General features: G+C 39.6%; 2 protein-coding genes across 2 annotated transcripts in view; one reads left to right on the forward strand and one right to left on the reverse strand.

The window, feature by feature from the left end:
* The window catches only part of GUCY2C (guanylate cyclase 2C), a gene marked incomplete at both ends in the record, with an annotated part of 44,071 nt that extends 33,712 nt beyond the window's left edge, over positions 1 to 10,359 (reverse strand). The window contains 6 exons of the mRNA XM_084305959.1: positions 1,609 to 1,705; positions 2,524 to 2,645; positions 4,654 to 4,869; positions 7,671 to 7,738; positions 9,119 to 9,231; positions 10,155 to 10,359. Of these exons, the coding sequence (XP_084162085.1) occupies positions 1,609 to 1,705; positions 2,524 to 2,645; positions 4,654 to 4,869; positions 7,671 to 7,738; positions 9,119 to 9,231; positions 10,155 to 10,359 (821 nt within the window). The remainder of the gene's footprint in view (positions 1 to 1,608; positions 1,706 to 2,523; positions 2,646 to 4,653; positions 4,870 to 7,670; positions 7,739 to 9,118; positions 9,232 to 10,154) is intronic.
* Positions 10,360 to 24,633: 14,274 nt separating this feature from the next.
* The window catches only part of IFT56 (intraflagellar transport 56), a gene marked incomplete at both ends in the record, with an annotated part of 55,694 nt that continues 53,654 nt past the window's right edge, over positions 24,634 to 26,673 (forward strand). Inside the window, 2 exons of the mRNA XM_084306188.1 lie at positions 24,634 to 24,771; positions 24,859 to 24,951. Coding sequence (XP_084162314.1) covers positions 24,634 to 24,771; positions 24,859 to 24,951 — 231 coding nt within the window. The remainder of the gene's footprint in view (positions 24,772 to 24,858; positions 24,952 to 26,673) is intronic.

Raw genomic sequence — 26,673 nt, forward strand, 5'->3', positions numbered from 1 at the left:
GTAGTTTCTTACTTTTCATGTTTCTGACCTCTGCTGCATTCTTTTACATGTTCCTCTAATTTTGATATTTCCTGCTAGAATTGATCACAGCAGAAGTTGCACTAAAAACGTTTAATAGGAGGGCATAAAACAACTGGAAAGATGCAGAGGACAGCTTAGTGATTTGTTTAATTCAGTGAGATAGGAAAATCAGGGGAAAACAAGTGAATTTGAAAACTATGCTAAAACAAGCAGGAAAGGTTGTAGCTTTCAGGTGTCTTTGGTTTCACCATCCTGCCAGGGCATCTGAAGTGCTTCCCAGACTGGCAACCACTGGATTCACATATTACAGAGGAATTTAGCAATGCATATTAGTGTCAAGTGGCAGCATCTGTCACTTCTATAGCTAGACTGACTAAAAACTCACTGTGTATGAGCCTTCTGTAATTATTCATGCTTGATCATCCTTTTATTTATTTCAGTAAGTACTGTATTAAGAGCTTTTGGAGACCACAGGCTCTACTCTCTAGCCATCCAGTGAGATCCTGACTACACAACCCTCTCCCTGCCTTTCTCTGAATCTTATGACTTTTACAAATCCCGGATAATTTCTAAGTGCTTTTCATTCAGTTTTGGACTGAACTAACTAGATGGAAAGGAACCTTCATTAGAGTCCACCAGACTGGATAATTCTACAGCATCCCCCCTGAGGGAGGCTTAAACACTGTGTGTGTGTTGTGGCTGCAACAGGACTCAGATCTGACAAACATTTAAATTCATCACTTTGTCTGAGGGTCTTGACACCTGTGGAAACATAGGACCTTGCCTACTGTCTTCTATGGTTCAAGTCTGGATCTAACATATGTCTGTATTTTGTTTCTGTTTTACAGAGATGAACACGGTTTGAGATATTCAGGAAAACCAGAGGGGCATGTAGCAAATTTAAGGAGAGCGTCACATAAGATGGTCTGAGGCATCTGGGTGTACCAGAGGATAAATATAACAGAAAAATCTGGGCATGGTTTTGGGCTAGGTCAACTAGCTTTCTCCCAGACCATGAATTCCTGAGGCAATTAGTAATAGAAAGATAAAATTAAACAACAGAATAGTTAGGCTGAATACTAAGGAACATTTCTGAAAAGTTAGAGTTATGTAGTTACAAAGATGTTGCTGATTGGAAGATACAACTGTACCACCCTTTTAAGTCATTTAAAAAGGAGTAAGTAGATCCTAGAAAAATATACTGTAAGTCATATTTACATTATTTTCTGGTTGGATAGATTGTATGAAAAATTTACAATCTTCATGTGAACAGCTCATGGCCATTCCAACTTTGGACTCTGTGATTCTCTCAGCTTTCTGCACTCAGTCCATAGGTTGAAGTTAACTCTACTTGCTCTGGTCACTGCCTTAGAAAAATCTCATGTGAACTAAATGGGATGTTGTAGAGGATGTGCCACAATTTAAGCATGAAACAACTTAGATAAAGGGCAAGATGAGAGGAAAGGCAACGATGAAAAATATTTTGTGATAGCATTTCTTCAACAAAACAGTTCCATATGGAATATTGCCATTATCTCTATCTTTCAGCAAAGTGCAGAGAAAAGAAAAGCAAAAGTGATACTTTACTTGAAGAGATCTATCAGGATGATAACGATGTCCTTATCCACGGTCTCTGTCCCTAGGTCTCTGCTGACATCAGCTGGAGTACCACACATGATGATCACTACAGATTGAGCAAGAATGGGGACAGACAGGTAAAAGATACAGATTAGAAGAGGACATTCACCTGCTCCATGGTGCCTGAGAGGCAAGCAGAGTAGCAGTGCTGGGCTAAGGCACGTTATCCATGCTGGGCTGGGACCGTCTGTAGTAAGATGAGGATATTTGAGGGAAAGTCAAGTGGTAGAAGGTGCCCCAACACCTGGTCTATCTTATGTCTGATTGCACCAGAGCACTGCCATTATCTCACTCAAATAAGCAGTGGCAATTCTGATGTAGTACAGGCTACTGAATATGAATTTTTCTAAGTCAAATGGCATTCAGGTAATAGTTTGATTGGTTTACTTATCACTCTTGTACTCACTTGGCCTGCTGATGCCTGGTGCTTAGTCTTAGTAGAAGATGAGGTATTACTCATCTGTTTTTCTAGTTTAGATGGATCACTTCCAGAAGAAGTGCCCCTTGATGGCACAAGCAAGGCCCAGATATGTATCAGAGCTGCAAACACAGGAATGGTAGAGAACTAAGCATTCTTGTAACATCTAAGGCCTTGCTTAGGAGGAGTTGTGATTCCTGGATTTCTGAATCTTTCACAAAACAGAGCATGTAGGAAGACAACATCATACCTAGGTGGGATATTTCATCCCAGAAGGCCTCTGGGATAGGGAAAGAATTTGTGCCATCTTACATTTGCATGTGTGTGCTTCTCTGTGGAAAGACCATCCTTAAAACATAGCTAAGAGGTCAGTCTGATTTCCAAGGAAAAAACAAATTGCCTGCAGGGAAGGGTGCACCCTCACACTCTCACACACACCCCCCTACCATTGCTTTTCCGATTTCGATCTTTCACAACTCTTTTCAGCTGCTCTGGTGTCCTCAATATGTCCTTGAACTTCAGTTTTTCAGAGAAGTGTGTCACTCCAGCGTCTAGCGCATTCATGTACCTGATAGAAGGCAGGGAGCACAGGTATTGTCAGATAATGGCCAACTCCCAACATGTGCGTTATGCCTGTTCTCCTAAATAAGACAAAATGCTAGACAGGCTGTTTACAGTACACGATTGTTTGTAAGGCAGAATGGAGCGTTTTTATCTGCAACAATAACAGAGAAAATCCTGTTCTTGCTTCAACCCGTTGTGTCTGAGAAGAGATATTCTGTCTGAAATAAAGTTGATGCAGAGGGAAAAAAGAAGAAATTTCTGTGTTTTCAAACTGTTTAACTTTTGATTTAGCAACACTGAGATCCCTGTCCTATAAACTACTAATATCTTTTGCTCCCCACTGTTTTCAGGAATAGAATCCTTAATCATTAATTTGTAGGAACATGTGGTTAGTTGAGACATGACTTGATTTTCCCATCACTGTAGGCATTCACGTGCTTTTATACCCACAAGGGACAATTAGCCCATGCAGTATAATTTATGTTTTAGCAAAAATTGATTTTTTAAATTAGACAATCAAAAAAGCAAGCTGACAGTTTCTATTAAAGCAGAATGAGACGCATTTTACAGCTGTATTAGAGTGAAAAAAAAAAAAAAAAAGAAAGAAAAGAAAATGGGCAGAAATACAAAATTAATTTTAAAATTTTTGTTAATTCAGCATTTAAGAAAAGGAGCTTGAAGATTTCTTAATTTTTTACATAAGGTCATGAACAGAAGCATTAATGAAGACCAGGTAAGAAACACTTGGAAAACAACAACTTATATACATTAACTTGCATGAAAGGTATTAAACCTGCGGGACTAAGGGGATTTAATTGAACTATGTGTAGTACATCAGCAATTATAGCTACCGACATGGAGAAATAGGGATTGTGGTAGCAAATGAGTGAAGTACATTCATGTTTCAAAGTATGAAAGAGAAGTATTTTAGCAATTACATCATGTTATCAAGTTGCTGTCCATTAAAAAGTACAAAGGAGGAAACAATAAAAAGTCCTAAATATTCACAAAACAGTGAATTGGGATAAGTTTTTAGATCCTTTAATTCAGAAAACAAAAATGTGTATATATATTAATTCTCCATACAAGATACTCTGTAAGTAAGGTATTTATCACTCTGAAGCCAATACATTTGTAAATTTTCCTTAAAAATTTGTAACTTCCTCAGGTTATGACTTGGAAATATACCAGCTAGTTCCATGAATTCTTGTCAGCCTTCAAACTACATTTATAAAATTGGTAGGAGAAACAAGCAAGCTAAGTATAACATAGCTGATTAAAAAAAAAAAAAAAGTCAGAATTTTATGTCCTAAAGCTGGAAAAATAATAATCCGCATGAACTGAAAATCAAATAAGAGTCCATAAAGGAAGAGTAGTGATAAGTGTCAGTATATGAAAACGTCTACTTGATTAAAATGGCATTTGATATCAGGCAAGAAGAAAACCCAGCATTCTCAAGAAACATCACAGGCTGATGTTTCAGGTCACAAAGGAAAATCTGTCTCCTATGCTCCAAAACTGGTGAGAGCATAGCTTCAGCTCTGCAGTTACTGGGGGTCATGCTGTTCAAACAAAGATACACTTTGAACTTTGGAAATGTTTCAGAGAAACAATAGTGCTCACAGATTGAAGCAATTAATGTAGAGAAACATAACATTATAAAACCCCTGACCTAAAAAGGCATCTATGGAGACCCTGATGGAGACTCTCATGTCACAATATTTACAGCAAGAATAGAGTAAACATGTTTGTGCAGCAAGGACAACTTTGGGGCTACACTGTCCACAGGAAGAGAAGAAGTTTGAGAATACTTAAAAGTAGATAGAGTGCAATATTCAGACATGCAGTCGGCTCCAAGATGTAATTCATCTTTTCCTTCTCTCATTCCCTGATATCATTAAGGCACCTCTCAGCACATAGGACTTCAATGACAGCCTGTAAGAACCATGCCTGAGGACAGAGATGGAATTTATCAAGTTAAAAGCTGGGACAGAGTTGGATCTGGATCTTACCAGAGGCATTCCTCAGAGTTCTCATTCTGCTTGTAAATGTAGGTAGATTCCCAGGCATTGGTTTTGAATGGCAGCTCAAATTCATTCCAAAAAGAATAGAAGAAGTCATTCACTTTCCTGGCTGGAGTCAGAAGGCGGGTTAGGTTTTCTTTGAAGTCACAGGACAGCCCAAAACTCCCTACAGAGATCAGAGGCAGGCTCAGTATTGTTTCAACTCTGAGGGGAGAGACAAGAGGACAGGTCTGAATGTATTGCTGTTGCATCAAGGCATCTGCCACGTGATTTCTATCCCCAACTCCCTCTCCTCTTGCATCCTGCATTAGCTTAACCTAAAACAGAAAGCTCCTAAAGAACACAAGCAGATTTCAAGGTATCGGCACTGCAGAGCGCTGTTGAATGGAACCACACAGCTTCTCCCACTGTCCCTAATTCCCTGCAAAACACAGACATTCCTCATCCAGCCCCTTTGGGTACCAGGCACCATTTCAGCTCAAGGGCTATGATGGGACTCCAAGGGCTCAAGGACCTATCCAATTCTGCTGCCAGGCTCATGTCAAGGACGAGGTGTTGTCTGTCTCAGGAGCTGTTTTGTAAAGGATATGTTTATTTTCAGCAATCTACCCAGCAGCTATGAGATCATCTATATGACCTATTCTAAGGGCTAGGCTAGAAAAACAAAACACAAAAAAGGGGCATAGGAGTTATTTCAAGGAAAACTCCCCACTTATTGTGTCACCTCGTTGATACAAGAAGCTGTATACTTTTAGCAGTTTCTCAAGTAATTTTTTTGCCAACCTACATGTGGCAATCAAATCTTTGGTGCCTGTAGTCACACCTATAGACTGATCACAAAATGTATTTACAAATCTGAGCTGCATGCTCAGGACATATAAAGAAGCCCAAAAGTCTTGGTAATGTTGTGAAGTCAGTTTTGGATGAACAAGGCCATTTTGTTTATTCTCTGATCTGTGATCAGTGCCAGGTAGCTTTCTGTCCACCAATATAATTTTTAATATGGCATGGATTTTATCTCTTTATTGCTGTAATGCTGGAGGGTGAGGGCTTTTCTGCAATAAAAATAACTTTACTCTTACAAATCAAATGAAAAGTATTTTATTTTCACTTTATTTTAGGCGTTGGAGTTAGGAGCAGCAGCACTCAGGGAGACCAAATAAGGCAACCCTCAGCTAGCAGCAAATATGCAAAACACTGGTATTTTTTGTCCAGGCAGACAAACATTTGGATAGAAGTATCTTCCTAGATGTTGCAATCTTATCAGACTAGACTCAAAATATTCTCGTTTCTTTATGTGAAGTGTTTTTTATGACAGGCAATATTGCCTGTGAAAAGCACCATCATTTTTGGCATTATTATGACAAAACTTTATTTTCCAGGTAAGGGCTGCTTACTTAATTACAGGGTTTATAGTTGTTGCAACAGAAATGATAGACAATAATGCAGACATAAAGGATAGAATAAGTAATGTGAGGGAGATTTCACTAATGAAATGGGCATTTTTCTGGCTGACTTAAAGTGCTGTAAAGTAAAGCATGTGTTCTGATTTGCAAATCCATTGCACAGTGGGCAAAACTGGCTGCCTTATTGTTAGTGCACTTCACTACTTGCATAAATTTCCACTACTCATACTTTTTACTGTATACCAGTTTAACTGTGCCAGAGTCCAAGAAAAAAACTTTGGCATTATTCTGGGCAGCTCTATATCCAGCAGATTAAAGTAAATAAATAAAATATAAAACACTTAAAGTTAGTAGGCACAATGAATAAAATGGGGCATGTTGCATAATATTTTATCATGGTCCTGTACATAAGAAAGACTTTATTATTTTGATTCTTCTATAAATCAATAACGTTCTTTCACTGGTAGTATTGATCTAACTTCTGGTCATCCCGCCCAAGGAAAAGTATAAAGTTAAAAGCTGATAAAGCTTGAGGTAAAAGCATCCCAATCTTGTGAGTATTTCTCAGTGAAACCAAAAGGCTACCAAAGTTTAAAGAGGGGAGAGTGGTTCACATGGGCAATGATATTGATTGGTACATCGTGACTGATGATACACAGAATCACGGAATGTTTGGGATTGGAAAGGACCTTGAAAGAACATCAAGTCCAATCCCCCTGCTCGAGCAGGAACACCTAGATCAGGTCACACAGGAACGCCTCCAGGCGGGTTTTGAATGTTTCCAGAGAAGGAGACTCCACAACCCCACTGGGTAACCTGTTCCAGTGTTCTGTCTGACTTTTTTTTTTTTCCCGTTTGTCTGTTTTTTAAATGTATTATGCTATGGCTACACAAATTCAGCTCGTGCTTTTCCTAATATGTGAAAATTAACATATTAACGTATAATATAACATTATATTAATATATAATACAATGTAATACAATATATGCAGTTTATAATACGTATTTAATATATAATACACATATATAATTATGTTATGTTATGTTGTGTTGTGTTGTGTTATACAGAATTACACAGATCCACGTATAATACACTAGCAGAGAGACTTCAGGAATGTTTTAGACAAGAGTTGGGATGAAACTGGCTGCTCCCTATCTAAATACTGTTCACAGAAAATAGTTGGGGTTTTTGGACCTTCTTTTGACACATGAAACTCAAGCCCCTCTCTGCAACTGAAAACCCACCCAGACTCCTGTTGCTGTAATGTCTATGTGCCTCAAGCTAATATCTCCCTTTCATGCTGCAGTTGTTGACAAGTTATATCATTTGAACCCTTTAATAATGAACCAACTGTCAGCAATTAGGAACATTTACCTTCTAGAAATGAGATTGCATCAACAGGCTCTGGGAAGGGATTTTCTTCTCCCTGCCAAACACAGTGGCTGTGTATAACAGTCTTACTGCCTTGACTGTATATGCATCAAAGTGTCTCACATATCCTAAACCCCAACGTCTCTGCTGTCTTGTGCACAAGATAAATTTGTTCAACAGTTGATAGCTTTCACATCACAGTACTGGAGAGAGGGGATGGTACTTACGAGACCATTTGGTAGGTGGCATAAGTGCAAGCAGGTCCTATGACAGCACAGCCAAGAGTGCCATTATCCTGCAAGAGATCAGAAAGGGTCGGTAGTGGGGACAGTGTAGGGGACTGGCAGAGAAGTGGATAGAAGATTAAAGAGAACTTTAAGATTTAATAAGGATTCCCAGAATTTACCCTGCAAAAGCAAGGACAGAGTAGAAAATAAGACATAGGAAGGTTAAGAGAACAAACCTAGAGTGAAGGAAGGAGGATTCACAGAGAGCCAAGAAAAGGCAGGGGACAGAATAGTGCCTTTGAGAGTATGACCTTCATTGAGAGAGAGAGAGAGAGAGCAAGTTAGGATTAAAATGTCATAATTGTTGCAAATGTGTATAAGGAATTAGAAGCCAAGGCAGTGCTCACACTTGCAGCAGACAGACGGATTGGAATTACATGATACCGTGTGTCAGAAAAGAAGATTAGTTTTATGTACATATGAAGTTTGTATTAAATATATATATATATATATCTTTGAATAACCAGTAGTTTTGTGTGTCGTGAGGGACTTTGTCTTAGCAAAGACTACAGCATTTGATTATATATTGTTAGATGTGAGAATTCAAGTTGGATTGATAAAGCCTCACTGAGAGGTGACATTTATATATAACTGAGAGATATTTGACATGAGAAAATCCACTGAAACACGGTTTCTTGATTATCATGTAAGGCACCAGTCCTAACTGAAGCTTTTCCCACCATTAGGGTATTCATACATTTTCTCCCAACCAATATCTCTGGTTTCTAGTGAGAAGCAAGCATGCAGTTCATCTTTGCCCTCTGGACACAGTTACATGTGTTTTGTTGGTATTGGTGCCAGGCTAATAGTCACTCTGCCTGCATGCTCCAGCTGTCACACAGCTCTCTCCTTTATGCTGGCACAAATATTTGTGTAACTTGATGGAGAACCACATCAGGGAACTGATCCAGTTGGAAATGGGCACCAAGTGTTCCACTTGGGCAGTTTGAGTGTTTGGATTGTGGTTTTTGTTGTTGCTATTGTTGTTTGTTTGTTTTTTAATCGATTACTTTGGTTAAATGGCCCCACAAAGAGCTGTGCAGATACAATGGAGGTGAAAACTTAAGGATGGAAAAAGTAGCTTGAAGCAGGTGGCTGCTCTATCTGGCACTGCCACCAGATCTCTAGTAACAGCCTCTGGGAGGCATTAATAGGGTCTCTCTCTGTATTTGATTGCTCGTCTTCACAAAATCTACAGGAATATCTTCTTTGAGAACTTTGCCTGTTAAGTTTGTTTGAAATTGAACAACAGGTTCAAAAGTTACTATGGAAAGACATACATAAAAGCACAGATGCACACATACTTATGCATACATGCAGACACACATCAACGCAGAAAGATAGTCTTATCTTCTTAGGAAATCAACCTAGAGAAGCCTGGTACTCACATAGATTTGCTTGATGAGTTCCACACCTTCACAGGTGCTGGTGCGACAGCCTTGTGAGACATATAGCGATGATTTAAAGTGGTGAAAGGTGGCATTGACAGTAACATTTTCTCCTGAAATGCAATGTAAAAGTGAAAAGCCTCAAAAGCTGGAGATAACCACTAAAAATGGTATCCCTCTTGTGACATGTCTGTGTAGTCTCATGCTAAGATGACTTCTATTCCAAAAAGTTACCAGAAAGCCCACCTACCTGACTCCCATTACTTAGGATAAGATAAAGAGTTTGCTCCAGCACTGACTGCTGGTTGTTAGTATTTTCAGTACATACTGTTTTTAGTGTTGGCCATTATTGGAGATATCACTTTCCAATAAAACTGGACACAACTTCTGCAGCTAGGGGACAGAAAGGGAATCATTTCTTTGGAACCTCTTTGTCCCAAGATATTCTAGAGATTGACAGTAGGTTAGTGATACTGAAAGGAGAGGTAAGGTATCAAATGAATAAAAGATCATCTGCAGTGACTCTAAATGAGGGAAAAATATATGGGTGGCAGACTCTTCACAATTTTAGACATAATGTGATCAACATATGGGGTCAAGGGATTAAATTCTTCTCTGAGTCTACATGCTAATCTGGCCAAGAGAGAAAAGGGTCTAATTTTTCATGTCATAATCAAGCAATTATGAAATAGGATGAATAAGTGCTAGGTGTTAAAGCAAGGACATCTAAGTTATTGCACTGGATGGATTTCTGGTCTTACCTGATCCATGTCAGCAGTTCCCATGTTCCCAGTCCCAACCAAAAAACATGCAGAAAAAGTCTGCCCGGCTACCATAAAAACAAATATAGTTCTGCCTATCTGTAGAGAGCTTCTTTTTTTTTTTACAGATGGAGGCCATTATTTCTGTAAGATCTACATACAGTGAATGAAGAACCAAGGAGCCTGTCTGAGAAGCAGTTTGCATAGAAAGCTATGGCAAAAAGTCTAAGAAGAAATCATAGTGGGAAAGGGATTACCCATACCCCTTGCCTTACCTGTCAATTCTTCTTGTACTGTTGTCAAAGCTTCCTTCACAGCTGATGTCAAATTTTCAACAGATGATGGGAAGTCCGAGTCAGCCATGAGCATCACATTGATCGCATAACTCTTGTTGCTACACTTATTTGAACCAACTTGCTTCAGCAGGTGAAGTGAGAGAAATAAAGGCCAAAGGGCCAGACCCCAAATCAGTTGCTTCATTATTGCTCAGTTTAGACCCATTGTGAGTGTTCTCTCTCTTCTTTTTCTCTTCCAACCCTCTTTCTTTCAGATAGTCTACATCGATGTTGTTTCTGGCTATGATAAAAAAAGATTTCCACACTGTAGATTCAAGGACAGGCTGTACTATCCTTCTCAGGCACTTCCCCGTCTCCTTCTCTTCCTTCACTTCTTGCCCATCCCTCCAGTGTCCTAGGTGGCACTTCTGTTTGTGAAAAACTAACAATAGCAGAACTCAGGAAAGGAGAGAGGCTAAAGGTTGCTGTGAATGTTTGCTCATGGAAAGGCTGAAGCTGTAAAACTGAAGCATTGCTCGAAACCTTGCCTGATAAGGGCACTAAATTTTCATCACAGTGATGAGCTGAAAGAAGGAAGGGGAGGGAAAAATGGACTGTAAAAAAAAAAAAAAAAAAAGAAAGAAAAGAAAAAAAAAAAGAAAAGAAAAAAAAGACTCTTTAAATAGAAATAGAACAAATAAAATAGGAGGTACATTAAAACCTAGAAGAAAACGGTTGCTTAATACGTGTTTGCATTGTCCTACATCTCTCATTATACTGCCATAACATCTTTGCTGGCTCGGATCATAAATCAAGAGTATATTTTGTTCTGTGATAAGCTATCAATTCATTTCTTTAGCTTTTACCATCACAGTACTTTTCTTGTGCAAGGCAAAAATATCTGCCTTGCAGTCCTCAAGAGTGAAGCCTTTATTTCTATTTACAGAATAGTCTCAGCACAAAGCTTTTCCACTAGTACTCATCTAGCATTGCACACCAGAGTGTACAAGGTCTGCCCCTGATATGTTGCTCCCAGGCAGCACAGACCCATCTCAGACTGGTGGGACCAAAATCCAAATTGCAAATGGCATCATTAAAAGACACCTACTAAAGGACACTGGGGTATTTTTCTTAGGCTGTCATGAGCATTTTTCCTAAGAATAGTCTCAGGGAAGGCAGGTAGAATAGAGGGGAGACAAAAACAAACAAACAAACAAACAACAACAAAAAAAAACACCACCACCACAAACTACCACACCAGAAAACCCCAAAACACAAGCCTTACAGATAAGTCTGGGCACAAATCAGATGTGCAAGAGAAAAGGAACCAACAGGCAAATTTAAATAAAGTGCTAAGTGTTATCAGTCTGAATTTGGGGTGTTTGTGCACACCTACTGCAGCTTCTGTTTTTCTACTGAAATCTGAGGCTGTCAGATAATACATCCATACATTTTTATTACTTTCCTGAGATAATTTTAAAACAAAATATGAAAATAATCACCAATGATGTAAGTAGCAGGCTTTTTGGTGCAATTCTATGTTTTCTTTCCAAGCCTGCTTTTGAAATGTGATGAATACAGTTCAAATATATTTCCACAGACTTCCTACACGACCTTGCTTTTAATACTAAATAACTATTGCTTGAATGCTTCTTATGCCTAACATCAGGGGAAACCATGAACCAGCATTTAAGAGTAGACCTTGAACACCTCAGCACTTCTGGTCTAGCATTTGGAATTAGTAATACAGTAATTCTAAGTTATTGGTCATGTAAAGGTCTGGACTGGTATGGCTCACTAAAGAATGGAATATAGCTTTTTTTATTGAGACCATCTGCTTATCACTGGCCCGTTGTATAGTTATTTACAAAGTGCTTGAAACTTAACCTGTGTAAGTTAATAGAGGTTTTGTCATTAACTTTAGTAAAACAAGATCATTGTATTTTTATACTCTTCTTAGCCTGTGTAAGAGAAACAGTTAGCTAATGTGGATAATGCAAGGGGAACTGAGGATTTTACCTTGCTGGTCACACAGGAAGCGTGTAATAGCATTAAGGTCTTTCTGGTTGTCTGTCTAGTTGTTTATTTGTTTGGTTTTCATAGCAGCTTTAAAATGTTCTTTAAAAAACAAAAGGTCTGATCAGCTATAACAACATCAGTTAGAGCAGCATCTCTTTTTACTTTTTCCCTTGTCCCTTGCCTTCACAGTGCCATAGGGAGTTCCCAGTCAGAAGCAGTTATAAATTAGTTGTTGACTTCTCAGCTCCTTAATTGCTAGGTGTGTGTGCAGTCTCTCTGTGTCAAGTCCCATGACAGGAGCATCCCTTGATCTTCTGGTGTCGTGGAGCACAAGGGAGGGCTGCAGCTGGAGTGAAGCAAGTCATCCTCAGCACCAGTTGAACACAACACTTTCCCTTGTAACTCAGGGCTTTATACCTCAGACAAAGTTCCGTGGCAGACTGATCAATAGAATCTGATTCATTGGGTAAGAGAGACAAAGACAAGCTGTTGCACTGTGCTGTGAACATGAGAATTTCTGATACTATAGAACATCATGAGAGTGGAGAGAAGAAAAAGTAGACTAGTGAGTCTTATATGTAAAGCACAGAATTTGATGGGCCTGCCACAAACAAAAGCAAAGACTTCTGTAGGCCCAGGAAATAAGAAAGGTAAGACACCAATGCCCATCCAGTCATAGTACACTGGCTGCAGAATGAAGATAAAACCCCCAAGAACCCAGCCAATTTAATCCAAGGGAAAATTATTTCCTAATGTCCAATCCACCAGATCAGGAGCTTACAAGTGAAACAAACTAGCCAGATGCTTCAAAAAATCTTTCATCTCTCTTAAGGACACTGCTTCCTCTGTCTCCAGCTTCAACCATGAGGCAGGTCTCATACTTCAAAGATTAGTCATGAAGGGACATAGTTTAGAAACCTAGAAGTCAAATTATGCATGGAATGAGAAAAAAATAAATAAATAAAATAAAAAGCCCTTTTTGACTTCTATAGGTGACTGTAGCATAAAGCAAAAGCTTTAATTAGAAATACAGTCTTACAATAGAACTAGAAGTAATGGGAGCATAACAAAGGCAACATAAATGACTGCCTTCCCATGAAAGAATGTGGTGACATGGAGAAGCAGAGCAAGAGATTCAAAAACCAGGAAAAGATGAAAGATAGCCTCTCCTGACACCCCCTAGGATAAACCAGAATATTTATCTCAAAAACTTTAAAGAACATCTAGAACTACTTATTCTGTCTTAAGATTCCAGGTTTAATTAATTTCTAAGGAATACACTGCTAAAAAACTGGATATGAATTCCTTGATGGATTATTCTATTATTCTGTGGTATCTGGGCATCAATTATTGTTATTAGTTTGTCAGAAAGGTCAAAAACACCCCAGCATTAAATATGTTCACTATGTGTATGTCAGTCTAAAAAGTCAGTTCTGAGGTGTACATTGGTAGCATCTTTGTAAAGCATTAACAGGTGATGGAAGTCTTCCCTTGAATCACTGAATACAAACCTGAAGTTCTTCACATATTCTGTCTTCAGAAGCACAAAGACATTTAACATTCAGGTAGCAAGGTCCTGCATTTATTTGTCTGAATAAATAAATACTGTTGATTCATTTATTGTTAATAACTGTAGTATCTATGCATATATTGCATAGTTGCAAAACATCATGACAATTCTATGTGAGTGTTTTTACAATCTGCGTGAGATTAGAAATACCAGCTTAAATTGTCTCACCAAATAACTGTATAACATAATTTAGTGAAAAGCTATTGTTGGTTCCTGATTCTTTGGTGCTTTGTTATGCCCTCTGTTTTGCTGGATAATAAACAACCAGATTTTATAGGGTGTATTTGAAACAGATAATCAGCACTGACTTCCTGATCTAAACCTACTCTGAGTGATCCTCTCAGTCTTCTGGAATATTCACAGACATACAAAGAGTGGAACGGAAACCTGAAGAACAAAAACACCCACAGAGTTGTTCCTCAAGCTTTGTCAACCTGTATAAGATTACTCTCTACAGAATATTTTTCCAGTCCTATCTTATTGGTCGGAGTGAAAGGAATTTTCTCATTTCAATGATTTCTCTTTTACACAAGGTGCAAAACTCCTGAAAAAAATGGCAGTGATTGCTCAGCCTGGATATCTCAAAGTCCCTTTGTCTAGCAAGCTCATGCTGTAAAAGTGCAACTGTGTTCAAAATGAGGCACCAGCTATCTCCAATACCTTTGCCAAGTTCATTTTTTGGGCCTTTCCACTGGCTTGTAGTCTAATTTCATTTTTCCTTAAATGCAAATCACTATTTCCACTTGACCACTTGGAGAGGAGAAAATAGAATATATGGAATGGAAATTTCAGAGAACCCAGAAGAACCAAAAAAATACACAAAAGTATCAGCTACCACCAGTAACTCAAACTATTACTGTGAAAATTGGCACTAACAGCCTCAGTAAATCTGAAGACAAAGTAGACAGATTGCCAGCTCATCTTTCAGTTTTTTTTCTGTCCAAAAGACAACCAGTTTTCTAGCCACTATTTTGTGAAGAAGCATGCATTTTGATACAATTGTCTTTTTTTTTTTTTTTTTCAGAATAAAGTATTTTGAGTGTCTCTTTAAATCAGTTTTTCATCTTTGCTGCAATTATCTGTATTTTCAATGTCACTTAATAATGATTGCTATGATCAATTTATCAACCCCACAATTTTACATTATTTTTTTTATTTTCTCCAGAATTGAGAACTTTGAGACTGCAAAATAATCTGAGGTTCCATTAAAATAACAGAGACTGCATCTCTATCAATGCATAATTGGGAAATGTTAAGGACGTTAAAAAAAAAAAAAAAAAAAAAAAAAAAAAACTCTAAAAAGTCATATGAATAAAAAGAACAACAGATACATTTATATATTTATTTCTCAATTACTTTAAAACAGTGGTTTTTTTTTGTTTTGTTTCAGTGGACATGCTTACATTTTTGAATAACTAAGGTTGTCAATATTGTTTCCTTAAAATACAGAATTTGTAATACAGAATTTGTATAAGACAATCTACCTTGCAGCAGTGGCCATATTTAGCCAAATGAATAAATGTAGAAAACACTCAAACAGCATTGTTTTCAAGTTCTTCAGTGTTATTAAGGCTCATTCCTAAATTATTTTGATTGTCTAGGGCTTTAGCATCTTTTAACCCATCTTTAAAGGCATTTAGAAAATCATATCAAAAAAAGAAAATAGAGATGTTTCCATTTCCTTTTTTTTTTTTCTTTTCAGTGTTGTTAGAAGTTTGAGTCAAAAATTTGATTACAGACATTAAAGAAAATGCTACAGTACTGTCTGTGTTTATTTAATCCAGTTTGCCATGTCTAGTCTGCCTAGTATAAGGATGTCTTCTTTATTTTTCAATTATTTTCTTTTTTTTTTTTTTTTTTTTTTTTTTAATAGAGAAGAGCTAGGACATTAAATTATTTTTTTTTCTATATTTTAAACAGTTGTTGACAATATTTCTACTATTTATATTTGGAATAAAGCAATGTTAATGATGAGAAACATAGCTGTAAAGCAGCTATGATGACTTACAGAACTAAGCTTTTTTTTTTTTCTCATTGACTACACAAGAACATGGGAAAAAAAAACTTACTCTTTGGGACTGAAGTTATCTCCTGATAAATAACAAGCCTGTAAAACAGCAAATATGTGGGTCACGTGTTGCATGAACCTGATAACATGATAACACAGCATGCTGCTGATCCAGAACAAATACTGATAAGTAGAAATCCTAATTATATTGCCTTTTCCATGGGTTATCACAAGTTTAGGTCTGTCCTTGGAGTTCATAGCTGCTACCATAGATTAGAGTGGAATTATAGTACAGGTGCAAAGCACTGACTGTTCTCATCAGAAGCTACCAATCTAGTTTGAGGAAAAGTACAGACAAGGATAACAGAAGCTATAATTGAGATTGCATCATATTAGAAGGAGCTTGGGTGGTGGCCCCGTTTTCCCGTTGATCTATGTTGCCACATGCCAGAATATGAAGCTAAATATATCATATATCAAACATGTAGCTCAATGAAGAAAAGCTTCTTCCTCTTAACCCTTTCCCAACTCATACACAGTTTGAAGTGAATATTATTCAGCCATTTAACTTGTATTTTACTTAATCAAAGATTAAGAAGTCTTCCCTCTCAACTTCTGATTTTGCATTCTTTCTCTAAAGGACTGACCATCCCCTTCCTGTGAGTACCAGGCTCAATTGAGTCAGTCTTTTGTTGCTGTAAATCTGAATTACTCCAATCAGCAGCACAGGAGAAGAAAAATGAGATCTTGTGCAAAGATACAGCGGCAACTGGCATTAAATCAACTGAACAATCTCTGTTTTGATATTCAGTTCATCATATCAGGCATTCCTGCCAAACAAAAATGTTCTGTGGTATTAACTAATATAAGACATCAAACTCAGTGAAATATTGTCCTTTTTTAAGAGTAGAAAACCAAGGAGTTCTGACAATATTGTTCTTTTTTAAGAGTAGAAAACCAAGGAGTTCTGACAATTCAATCACAGACCAAACTTTGTCAGATAAAGACAGGATGACAGAATTTCCACCACTCATGAAAGAATTAGCAGGTGATCCTTGTGAAAAGAGCGACAATGCAGCTAAAGGCAGCTCTCAAAATCAGTGCTTCTGCCTGGGACCATTTTACCCAGATAGCTGAAAGCTCAAAAATGCAGTGATGACATTTAAAGTGAAATGTACAGTTCAGTAGAGTCAAACAATATTCTAATATTCACCACAGAAGAGCAAGCAGCCAAACGGAACCACGAAGCTGACCCTTAATGGACTTTGTTTCTAGAGTGACAGGACATATTTTAATTTCATCATAAGAATTAGCCACTGTTCTAGGCACAGCAGGATACAGCTTTGTCAACTGACAAATGTAAGCTATCTGTTCTGTTTTACCTTACAAAGGTAAATGGCTCATATGTGTAATAATTTGTGTCTTGGACACATACTTAAGTTTCCTTAAGCTCTTTTTTATTATTATTAAATGTTTCACAGGTTTACACTGTGTGATGGGATGGAGTTATGAGATCTTCAAGCCAGTGCATCCCTATAAATCCATTTGGTAGTGGAGTACTGTGTAGATATTTCAGCCCGAGTCCTGGACCAGGAAAAGTGCATTTTCCAAGACATAGCACTTGCAATGGTTTTCTGACTTGGGTAAGTTGATGTTGATCCAGCTAATCATTCATTACATTTTCAGCTCTGAGACTGACTTGTGTTGGGACAGTTTGGATCTGCACAATTTCCTGATTGCCATCTCTTAGTTCTGCATACCTAAACTTCCTAAGTGTGATGCTCAAATCCAATACAATATCGGGTGCTGAAAGAGCTGGCGGACGTCATCGCGGAACCTCTCTCAATTATTTTTCAACGATCCTGGGAATTTGGAGAGGTCCCGGTAGACTGGAAGCTGGCAAATGTTGTGCCGATTTTCAAGAAGGGTCAGAAAGAAGACCCTAGCAATTACAGGCCTGTCAGTCTCACGTCAGTGCCTGGTAAAATCATGGAGAAGATGGTTCTCGAACTTATTGAGGCGCACCTGGGGGACAAAGCAGTCATTGGTCCCAGCCAGCATGGGTTTGTGAAGGGTAGGTCCTGCCTAACTAACCTGATTTCCTTTTATGATAAGATCACCCGTATGGTGGACCAAGGGAAACCAGCTGATGTGATTTTTTTGGACTTCAGCAAGGCTTTTGACATGGTTTCCCATAGGATCCTACTGGACAAAATGTCCACCATACAGCTAAATAAAAACATCATACGATGGGTGAGCAATTGGCTAACGGGCAGGGTCCAAAGGGTTATGGTAAATGGGGCTGCGTCAGGCTGGCGGGCGGTCACCAGTGGGGTCCCTCAAGGCTCCATTTTAGGGCCGGTACTTTTCAATATTTTTATAAACGATCTGGATGTAGGAATAGAAGGTATTTTGAGCAAGTTTGCTGATGACACCAAACTTGGAGGAGTTGTGGACTCAAATGAGGGTGGAAAGGCCTTGCAGAGGGATCTGGATAGGTTGGAGAGCTCGGCGATCACCAACCGCATGAAGTTCAATAAGAGCAAGTGCCGGGTCCTGCACCTGGGACGGGGAAACCCTGGCTGCACGTACAGACTGGGCGATGAGACGCTGGAGAGCAGCCTGGAAGAGAGGGATCTGGGGGTCGTGGTAGACAGCAAGTTGAATATGAGCCAGCAGTGTGCCCTGGCAGCCAGGAAGGCCAACCGTGTCCTGGGGTGCATCAAGCACGGCATCGCTAGTAGGTCAAGGGAGGTGATTGTCCCGCTCTACTCTGCGCTGGTGTGGCCTCACCTCGAGTACTGTGTGCAGTTCTGGGCACCACAGTATAAAAAGGACATGAAACTGTTGGAGAGTGTCCAGAGGAGGGCTACGAAGATGGTGAAAGGCCTTGAGGGGAAGACGTACGAAGAACGGCTGAGGTCACTGGGCCTGTTCAGCCTGGAGAAGAGGAGGCTGAGGGGAGACCTCATCACAGTCTACAACTCCCTCGTAAGGGGGTGTTGAGAGGCAGGAGACCTTTTCTCCATTAACACCAGTGACAGGACCCGCGGGAACGGGGTTAAGCTGAGGCAGGGGAAATTTAGGCTTGACATCAGGAGGGGGTTCTTCACAGAGAGGGTGGTTGCACACTGGAACAGGCTCCCCAGGGAAGTGGTCACTGCACCGAGCCTGTCTGAATTTAAGAGATTGGACTGTGCACTTAGTCACATGGTCTGAACTTTTGGGTAGACCTGTGCGGTGTCAAGAGTTGGACTTGATGATCCTTAAGGGTCCCTTCCAACTCAGGATATTCTATGATTCTATGATTCTATGATCAGCTTTTAAGTTACATTTACTAATTTGCGTGAATCTTCATGACAGGTTGGGTGCTGGAAGTACCAGGAACTTCTGAATGTGCAGCTCCCACAAGTCCATACAACCACAGACAGACATCAGTGGAAACTTAAGAAAGAGGTTCCCTTACCAAAATACAGTTCAAAATTACAGATCTTCACTTCACTGTTTGGAGTCTTTGATTAATATGACTGCTGTTTGCTGTCTTGTGGTGAGCAATAGAGACCTGACAAGAGCATTAAAATGCACCCATGATCTGTCATCTCTCTGCAGGCTAGTTTTTGCCGACAACTTACATATTTCACATTCTTTCATCATGGATAGTCTATTCAGGGCAGAATACGGTTCAGATGTTGCTGAATCCCCCAAAAATAAAAAAATTAAACAATAACAATAAAGAAGCAAATACTCTTCAAGCTCCTTGCTTTTATAGGAATCATTTTCCATTTACACATCTCAGGAGACTGCCTTTGTAGCTTTAGCAGGCGAATATTTCATTACTCTCACTTTTGCAAACCATTTCTCCTGAGATGCTGTCAGATGCATTTTCAAAGGTACAAGAGGCAGAACATGGTGAAGCATCATTATTGAAAAATCATGATCTTACCCAGACATTACAGAAACAGAAGCATGTGATTGTTGTTGGTACAAAGTCCACCTCACAACCTCTTGCTTTATTTAGCAGATGATTTTTTTCCACTTCTTGCCTTTCCTTTTTTCCCCTTTTATTTTTCTTTTCCTCCTTCCTCTTCTTTTCTTAAACCTCACTTTCTACTCTGTTTTTTTTTTTTTTTAATTGTTGTTGTTGTTGTTTTTTGTTTGTTTGTTTGTTTTTTGTTTTAAATTAAAGCCATTACACTCTCTCATGCTTATCTTGGGGTTTGATCACAGGTGTAGAACTGCCCTTTTACTGCTGTCAGTATAGGCCAATTCCCTCTCTCCCAGCAATTCTGTGTGGGAATAAACACGATCATTAATCATGCTACAGCTCACAGCCTCCAGCCTCCAAGATAATGCCACTAGCTAATACAATGGTGATGGCAAGAGCTGCATCAGTTTTCCAGCATTATTAATAGAGTAACTGAATTTATTGACTTGGTTATAACTATAAAGTGTCATCTTGGCATTTCATAGGAGGAAAATATTGTAATATCTGTACCCACTCTGATCTGCATCTTGGTAGTAAATGCTACACCAGACTTGCTACAAATATTTGATGCTAGTCAGGGTTCAGGATTAAACTACTTCAGTCCTCCCCCATAACTGACTTTAGTGTACAATAGTTTTGAATGGAGACTCCTACTGCTCTGAACAGACTTTAGACCACTCCTGTATGTAGAGCGCCCACACCAAGCACCATAATGCCAAATTCTAGCATTTTACCGCCTACTTCCATTGACCCCACACAACATAAAGGTAGCAACTCTAGAAGTCAGGAAATAACTTAATTTTTGTGATGTGTTAAAACCCTTGGCCTACCTGTTAAGATGTGCAATTTGAAATTAGCAACCCTTCTGATGACAGTCTGTGATTTTGATTGACAGATAGTTGTGATTAGACTAGAAAATCACCAGCTATTGGGCTATCAGCATCCTGTATACACCTCAGTGTGTAAGCCAGCAGGGCTGGACACAAAATCACAGTCAAAGTCACCACCTCATCCTTTAATATTACTGTAGACCTCACACATGAGGGAATGATTTGACAGAGTCACATCTTTGCTTGCTGAGAACATGCTGGAAGAATTCTGTTTGAGTCATGCTGAAACAGCTAAGAAGGATCCTTGCTATTAAATGTAGCCTCCAGTTCTACTTTGTCTCCACTTTTATAATTGAAAAATAGACTGTAAGTCCAGTTAGAATACATTTTTACTTTCCCATGTTGCAGGTGAGTTGAAGTTCAGTTGATACTAACCCATATGGAACACATTATCTTTTTGGAGGCAATGAAATTGCACAATAAAGAGGTGTGCTTGTATAAACAGTGCTTAGGGGAATTGCCTCCTGAAGCACCACTAAGGTCAGACTTCTCCCTTCTGAGTTCCCTCTGATGAGCAGAGAGCTTGCCACACAGAAACACCTCACATTTGTGCATGCTGCTTTCCACCGCCACAAAACATTTGGTCAAGAAAGTCCCCATGACAGTGCAGATAGATACTGGGACCCCACCAGTGCCATGCAAATAAAAAGGAACTGGTTTGGCTGCTATTTTTATCTCACTTGACACCGTCCCCCTTGTGCCCACAGCTAAACCACAGGTACTGCATTTCTGTTAGCTCTCAGACATTACTCTGCTTTGGATCCACCATGTAAGAATTCAGGAAGCCACTGGGAAATGGCGGAAACCAGTGATGCAGTTGAGAGCTTTCTTTCATTTATGTTAATATTTTGGCTGTATTTAGTATGTTGGTTCTTAGATCAGCACGATCTTGCAAAAGAATCTATATAAAAGATGATAGAAAGCAATGTAGTCGATACATACTTTCATTTTTATTTTTTTTAATAATAATCTTGTCTAATCATACTGTGTGCTTGCATGGTTGTATTTCAGTCAAAAATATAATACCTCCAGCAGTGACATCTCTGCTCCTTCTGTTTCCCTTGTTTACCCAGTTTACTTTGGCATTTATATACTAAAAAAATATTAAATCAAAGTCTTCATTGTTTCCTAGCCTTCTGTACAGAACCAGAATGTTCCATGGCAGTACTGAAAATTACTGTGAGGTATTTACAAAAATTATTATTTTATTTCAGTTTGAAGTGAAGTACTTTGAGGCTTTGTTTAAGATCTGAAAGGAAAAAGACATCTTACAATATCCCTGTCAATCTACATGTTTTTCTTGATTTCATATGGTTTTGACGAGGAGATTCTTACACTTGCAAAGCTGTTCTGGCCTGCAGAACAATTATTTTATTTTATTTTATTTTATTTTATTTTATTTTATTTTATTTTATTTTATTTTATTTTATTTTATTTTTTCTGCTAGGGAATAGAAAATCCTAGACAACTGATAAGAGGATGGATATGTGTATTATAAAAATTAGTTTATATATACAATCTGGACAGCATAAAAAAAATAAAAAACTTAAATCTCTGAAAAATAATTTCAGAATTATTTATGGAAAATGAATTTCCTCCTGATAAAGATAATACCTTACTTAATACAGAAGAGCTATGAAAGGAAGCCAAATCAGTGGTACCTAATCTTTATCACTTATTGACTAACTTGAAATTAATTTCTTACTTAAAAATCCTCTGTGGGAGAGTAGATTATATTCTTTCCTTTAGGAGAGAGGCCTGTGGTACGAAAACATATTCATAAGCAAGGGACATCAAGACAATGCTCCCAAGGATTCCGGTTGCAGCATAACTTCTCAGGGACAGTTGCAAGTACTGTATTTTTCAAGGGCCAAGCTGGTTTGAAGTGACTGGGAGAATGCAAACATAGGATCCATACTCTGAAGAAGTACACAGTTCTTTATTGCTGAACTAGGTTACAAATGGTTGCAGTGTGCCAGGATATATTTGTACCAAAACAAGCAAATAACAACAAAAGTCTCATTTCTTTCCGATGGACTGCAAAGTAATTTTTATTCTCAAGGAAACAGAAAAGCCAGAAATACAGATACTTCATTAAAACACTCCATGGACAGGTGTTTTGGGTAGTTGTCAACAGTAGCATAATTTATTGCTCCTCTTCACTGGAATTCCTAATGGTGCAATTAAGAAAGTATAAAAGAAGAAAGTCTGGTGAATTATATTGTGTGGTGTTCCTCTGTAATTAGAACAGATCTGTTCTATTTGCAGCAAACTGCAATGTCAGAAATGCTACAAGAAACAAGGTCACTACCAGGATTTTCCAAAGAGATCAAGTACTGTATATTGTTAAAATGTACACAACCTGCACACCTAACATTTTATATTATACTCTCGATTATCATGTTTATGGTAATATAGATGGAATGGCTACCGTCTGGTAGTTTTTACCAGATCTGGTATTTTTTACCAGATGGTAGTTTTTACAAAAAAATATAAACATCCATGTGTTATGACTTGTTGGCTACATAGCATCCTACCAAGAGAATATTACCAGCAACAATCCAGCAAACCATGATTCTTTATTGGAGCACATGAACAGCCCTGCTGAGTCAGCCAAAAGCTCCATCTGTGCTGGTGTCCCATTTCCAGCCCGAGGTTCCACCATGGGAGCTCCTGTTCAGTGTCTCCCTGACTGCTGAAGTTGGCCATGTGAGAGGATTCTAGCAACTAAAAATCCTATTTCTATTCTCTCTCCCTTTCATCATCTACAACCACCACAGGGCAGCAGGCACCAGACTTGTGCGCCACCTTCAGGGAAAGGCTCTTGTAAAGCTACTTGGTGAAAGTCTCATCACCACAAAAACAAAGAAGCACAGAAGAATAATGACAGGTGAGGAACCCCAAAAACCTCATTCACGTTGACCTAGCTCCTCCCAGGGCTGTCACAGGAGAGCAATCAGCCCATCAAGATCAACGGAAGAAGCTCTGTGGAGCACCTTACAGACTAAGGGGCAGTAGTGACTATAAGTGTATGAGACTCATCATGGGATGTCAGGGAAAAGCTTTCTGGGATTACACAAAACTTAGTATGGGATATTCAATAGGAGGAGTAAAGGTGGGAAAAGGGAGGGATCAAGGTGGTTTGGGAAGGAACCAGTATGGATGGATAAGGGGATAAAAGGGGCTGCCCATGTATAAAGAAAATGATGCATAGTACACTTCTCTGGCTGTGCCCTGCATCTGATAGGCACAGTCTGTCTTGCCTTCATATTAAATTCCACTTTTAACTATCTTCTTGTACAAAGGGATTCTCTATTCTGTGTGCATGTGTGTGTATGGAAATTTTAGTGCCGCTGGCGTGCCAGCACCTGGAGACACTGAATGCATGCATATTGTGTAGGGGTGTCTGTCCATGTGTATTCACTAGTAAACATGGAGATGGTCTAACTGGCAAGGAGAACAAACGACCTGAGAGCCAAGTAGAGGAGTAGAGACCAGATACTAGAGAGGGTCTGCAAGATGATTATTGAAAGCACGAGGACCTCCAAGCCAAGCACTGGGGTGCCCATGAGGTGTGGGGGACAACCAGAAGACTCATTTACATGACCGTGCCTCTGTGCATGAGGCAACCGCAGCCCAGAGGATCAAAAAGCCAGCTCCTCCGTGCCTGCGGCGGGCAAGGCGGCTCCCTAGGCTACCCCTCTTTTACCGGGGAGCCTCTGGCGGTGCCTCGCCCACACCCGCACCCGCGGCGGCGGAACTCAGGGGGACGGCGCCCGCCTCCAGCCGGCGCCCGTTCGCCGGCCGCGCTCGGGCCTGAGCCTCCTTCCGCCCCGCCGTTACCGCGGCAACGGCAGCGGCAACGGCAACGGCGGCGGAGCGGGGAGCGGGGAGCGCGGGCCCGGCGGCAGGATGGTGAGGGACGGGGCGGGCGGGGACGGGGGGGCGCCGGGAGGGGGGGTCCCCCCGGCCCTCCCTGACCCGGCTCCGCTCCGCTCTCCGCCCAGATGCTCTCCCGGGCCAAGCCGGCCGTGGGGAGCGCCCCGGCGGCGGGAGACCGGCGGAGGAAGAAGGGGAAGAAGGTGCCGCAGCTGGAAGAGCTCCTGGCCCTCCGGGACTTCACCGGCGCCATCGCCTTGCTGGAGGTGACGGGTCTCGGTCGGGGAGGGTGAGCGGCAGCCCCCCGGGGGCCCGGGCAAAGCGCTCACGTTCTTTCTTCTTCCTCTCCCAAGTTTAAACGGCACGTGGGGGAGCAGGAGGAGGACACCGACCTGTGGATCGGGTACTCTGCCTTCCATCTGGGCGACTACAAGAGAGCGCTGGAGGTAAGGGGAGGAGAGCTCGCTCCCCGAATAGGGAGTGGGGAACCTGGGCTGCGGGGATGACAGCAGGAGGATGTCCTGCACGGGGAACGGTCCTGCCAGCCAGTTAAATCACAGACGTGTGGTAGGGAAGCAGTTTGGATTGGAAAAAGGTATTTGCCCATGAACATAGACCTCGTGTAGTTATTTACTCTTATTTAATACTAGGCTCAGTAACCTAATTTGTCCCTTCTAATGTCATAGTTCATGTCCTCAATTTTCAACACACTTTTTGCAGTTAACTTTCCACGGTTTTGTTTTCAGGTTTAATTATGCCTTTGTCTTTGTTGCATACATTATCTGTAATATACATACTTCTTTAATTGTCTGTAGAGGTTGATGTCTCTGGCTATTTGATGTACTTGATTGTTCTTCCGCATGTTTTCTTATATGAGACATATATATTTAATGGAATAAGACATTCTTATTCTCCAAAAGTTTTAAGTTACAAAGAGACGTGTTGATTATTCAGACATGCATAAAATACCAATATTTGCACCAAACAGTGTTGTTGTGTTACTTCTCGTGCATGAATCCATGTGTAATTCTTTCTCTTTCGTGTTGATTTCTGTCTCCAGTGAAGCTCAGTTTGTTGGCAGTCAGTTTATTGTCAATGTCGCTGGAATCCTTTCCACAGTTGTGCCAGCATATTTCTCTACAGAAGTGTTAACAGATTTTGTTGCCTACTGTGCTTTGTAGCTTTGAGGGCTGGAATCAGTGTGCACCCCAGCACAGAGAGTGTTGTGGGGACTTGTGTGGTGGTACCCATAAGGCTGCATATAAGCTAGTGAACATTCAGAAACAACCCAGTCTGCCTGAGTGGTGGTTGTCTCATTGCTGCATTCCTACAGGTGTGAATTTCTGCATCCATACGAGGCTGTATTGCACTCTTTTAGTCCTATTTGTTTCGACCAATGTTAATTGGTGGAGATCTCCATTACAATTTGCTGTAAAGGTGTAACTATACTCTGAGAAAATATTTAACAGTCTTTTAACTTGCCTTCCCTGGGAGAAGTGTTAAAAACAGATGATTATTTGAAGTATTAACAAAACAATATAACCATGGTGAAATAGATTAAAAGACGAAATATCGTAATTGTTCTATAGATAACATTAGATGTTTAACTATAGTTAAACATGATCACATGCACAAGATTAATGTGCAAGGCAGAAATGGAATTCTTATAGCTTCCAAGTACACAATGCACTTTCCCCTTACTTTAAAAATTAAAAAGGAAACGTCTATTGGGAGAAGTTAGAACTGTTCAGTGTAATTAAACTGGTGGTATACATAGTATATAGAATGTATAGCAATAGTGTAGAACATAACATTAACTTAATATTCACGTTTAGAGTTGTCATTTAAAGATTTTGAATATAACAATCAGTGGCTTTACTTAATTTATATCTAAATGTTAGGGTGTTAATAGGGAGTGGAAGTTTAAAAAGAGGAAGAAATGTTTGCATACAAACAAAGAATAGTTGGAATTTCTTCGAAATAAATTCTGCTCTTTGGAATACCTAGTAGGTGCTTATATAGCCAGAGCAGATTTTAAATGCTTCCTTCAATGAAAGAATAACAGTGTCATTTTTGTAGAAATTACATTGTCTGTGGTGTTTGATTCACCACTAGGTGATGCTATTGCTTCAAGCTTTTAAAAACTACAATCTGCTCTATTTTTCCAT

The sequence above is a fragment of the Netta rufina genome (assembly GCF_964035555.1).
Source record: "Netta rufina genome assembly, chromosome: 1".
NCBI classification, from domain to species: domain Eukaryota; kingdom Metazoa; phylum Chordata; class Aves; order Anseriformes; family Anatidae; genus Netta; species Netta rufina.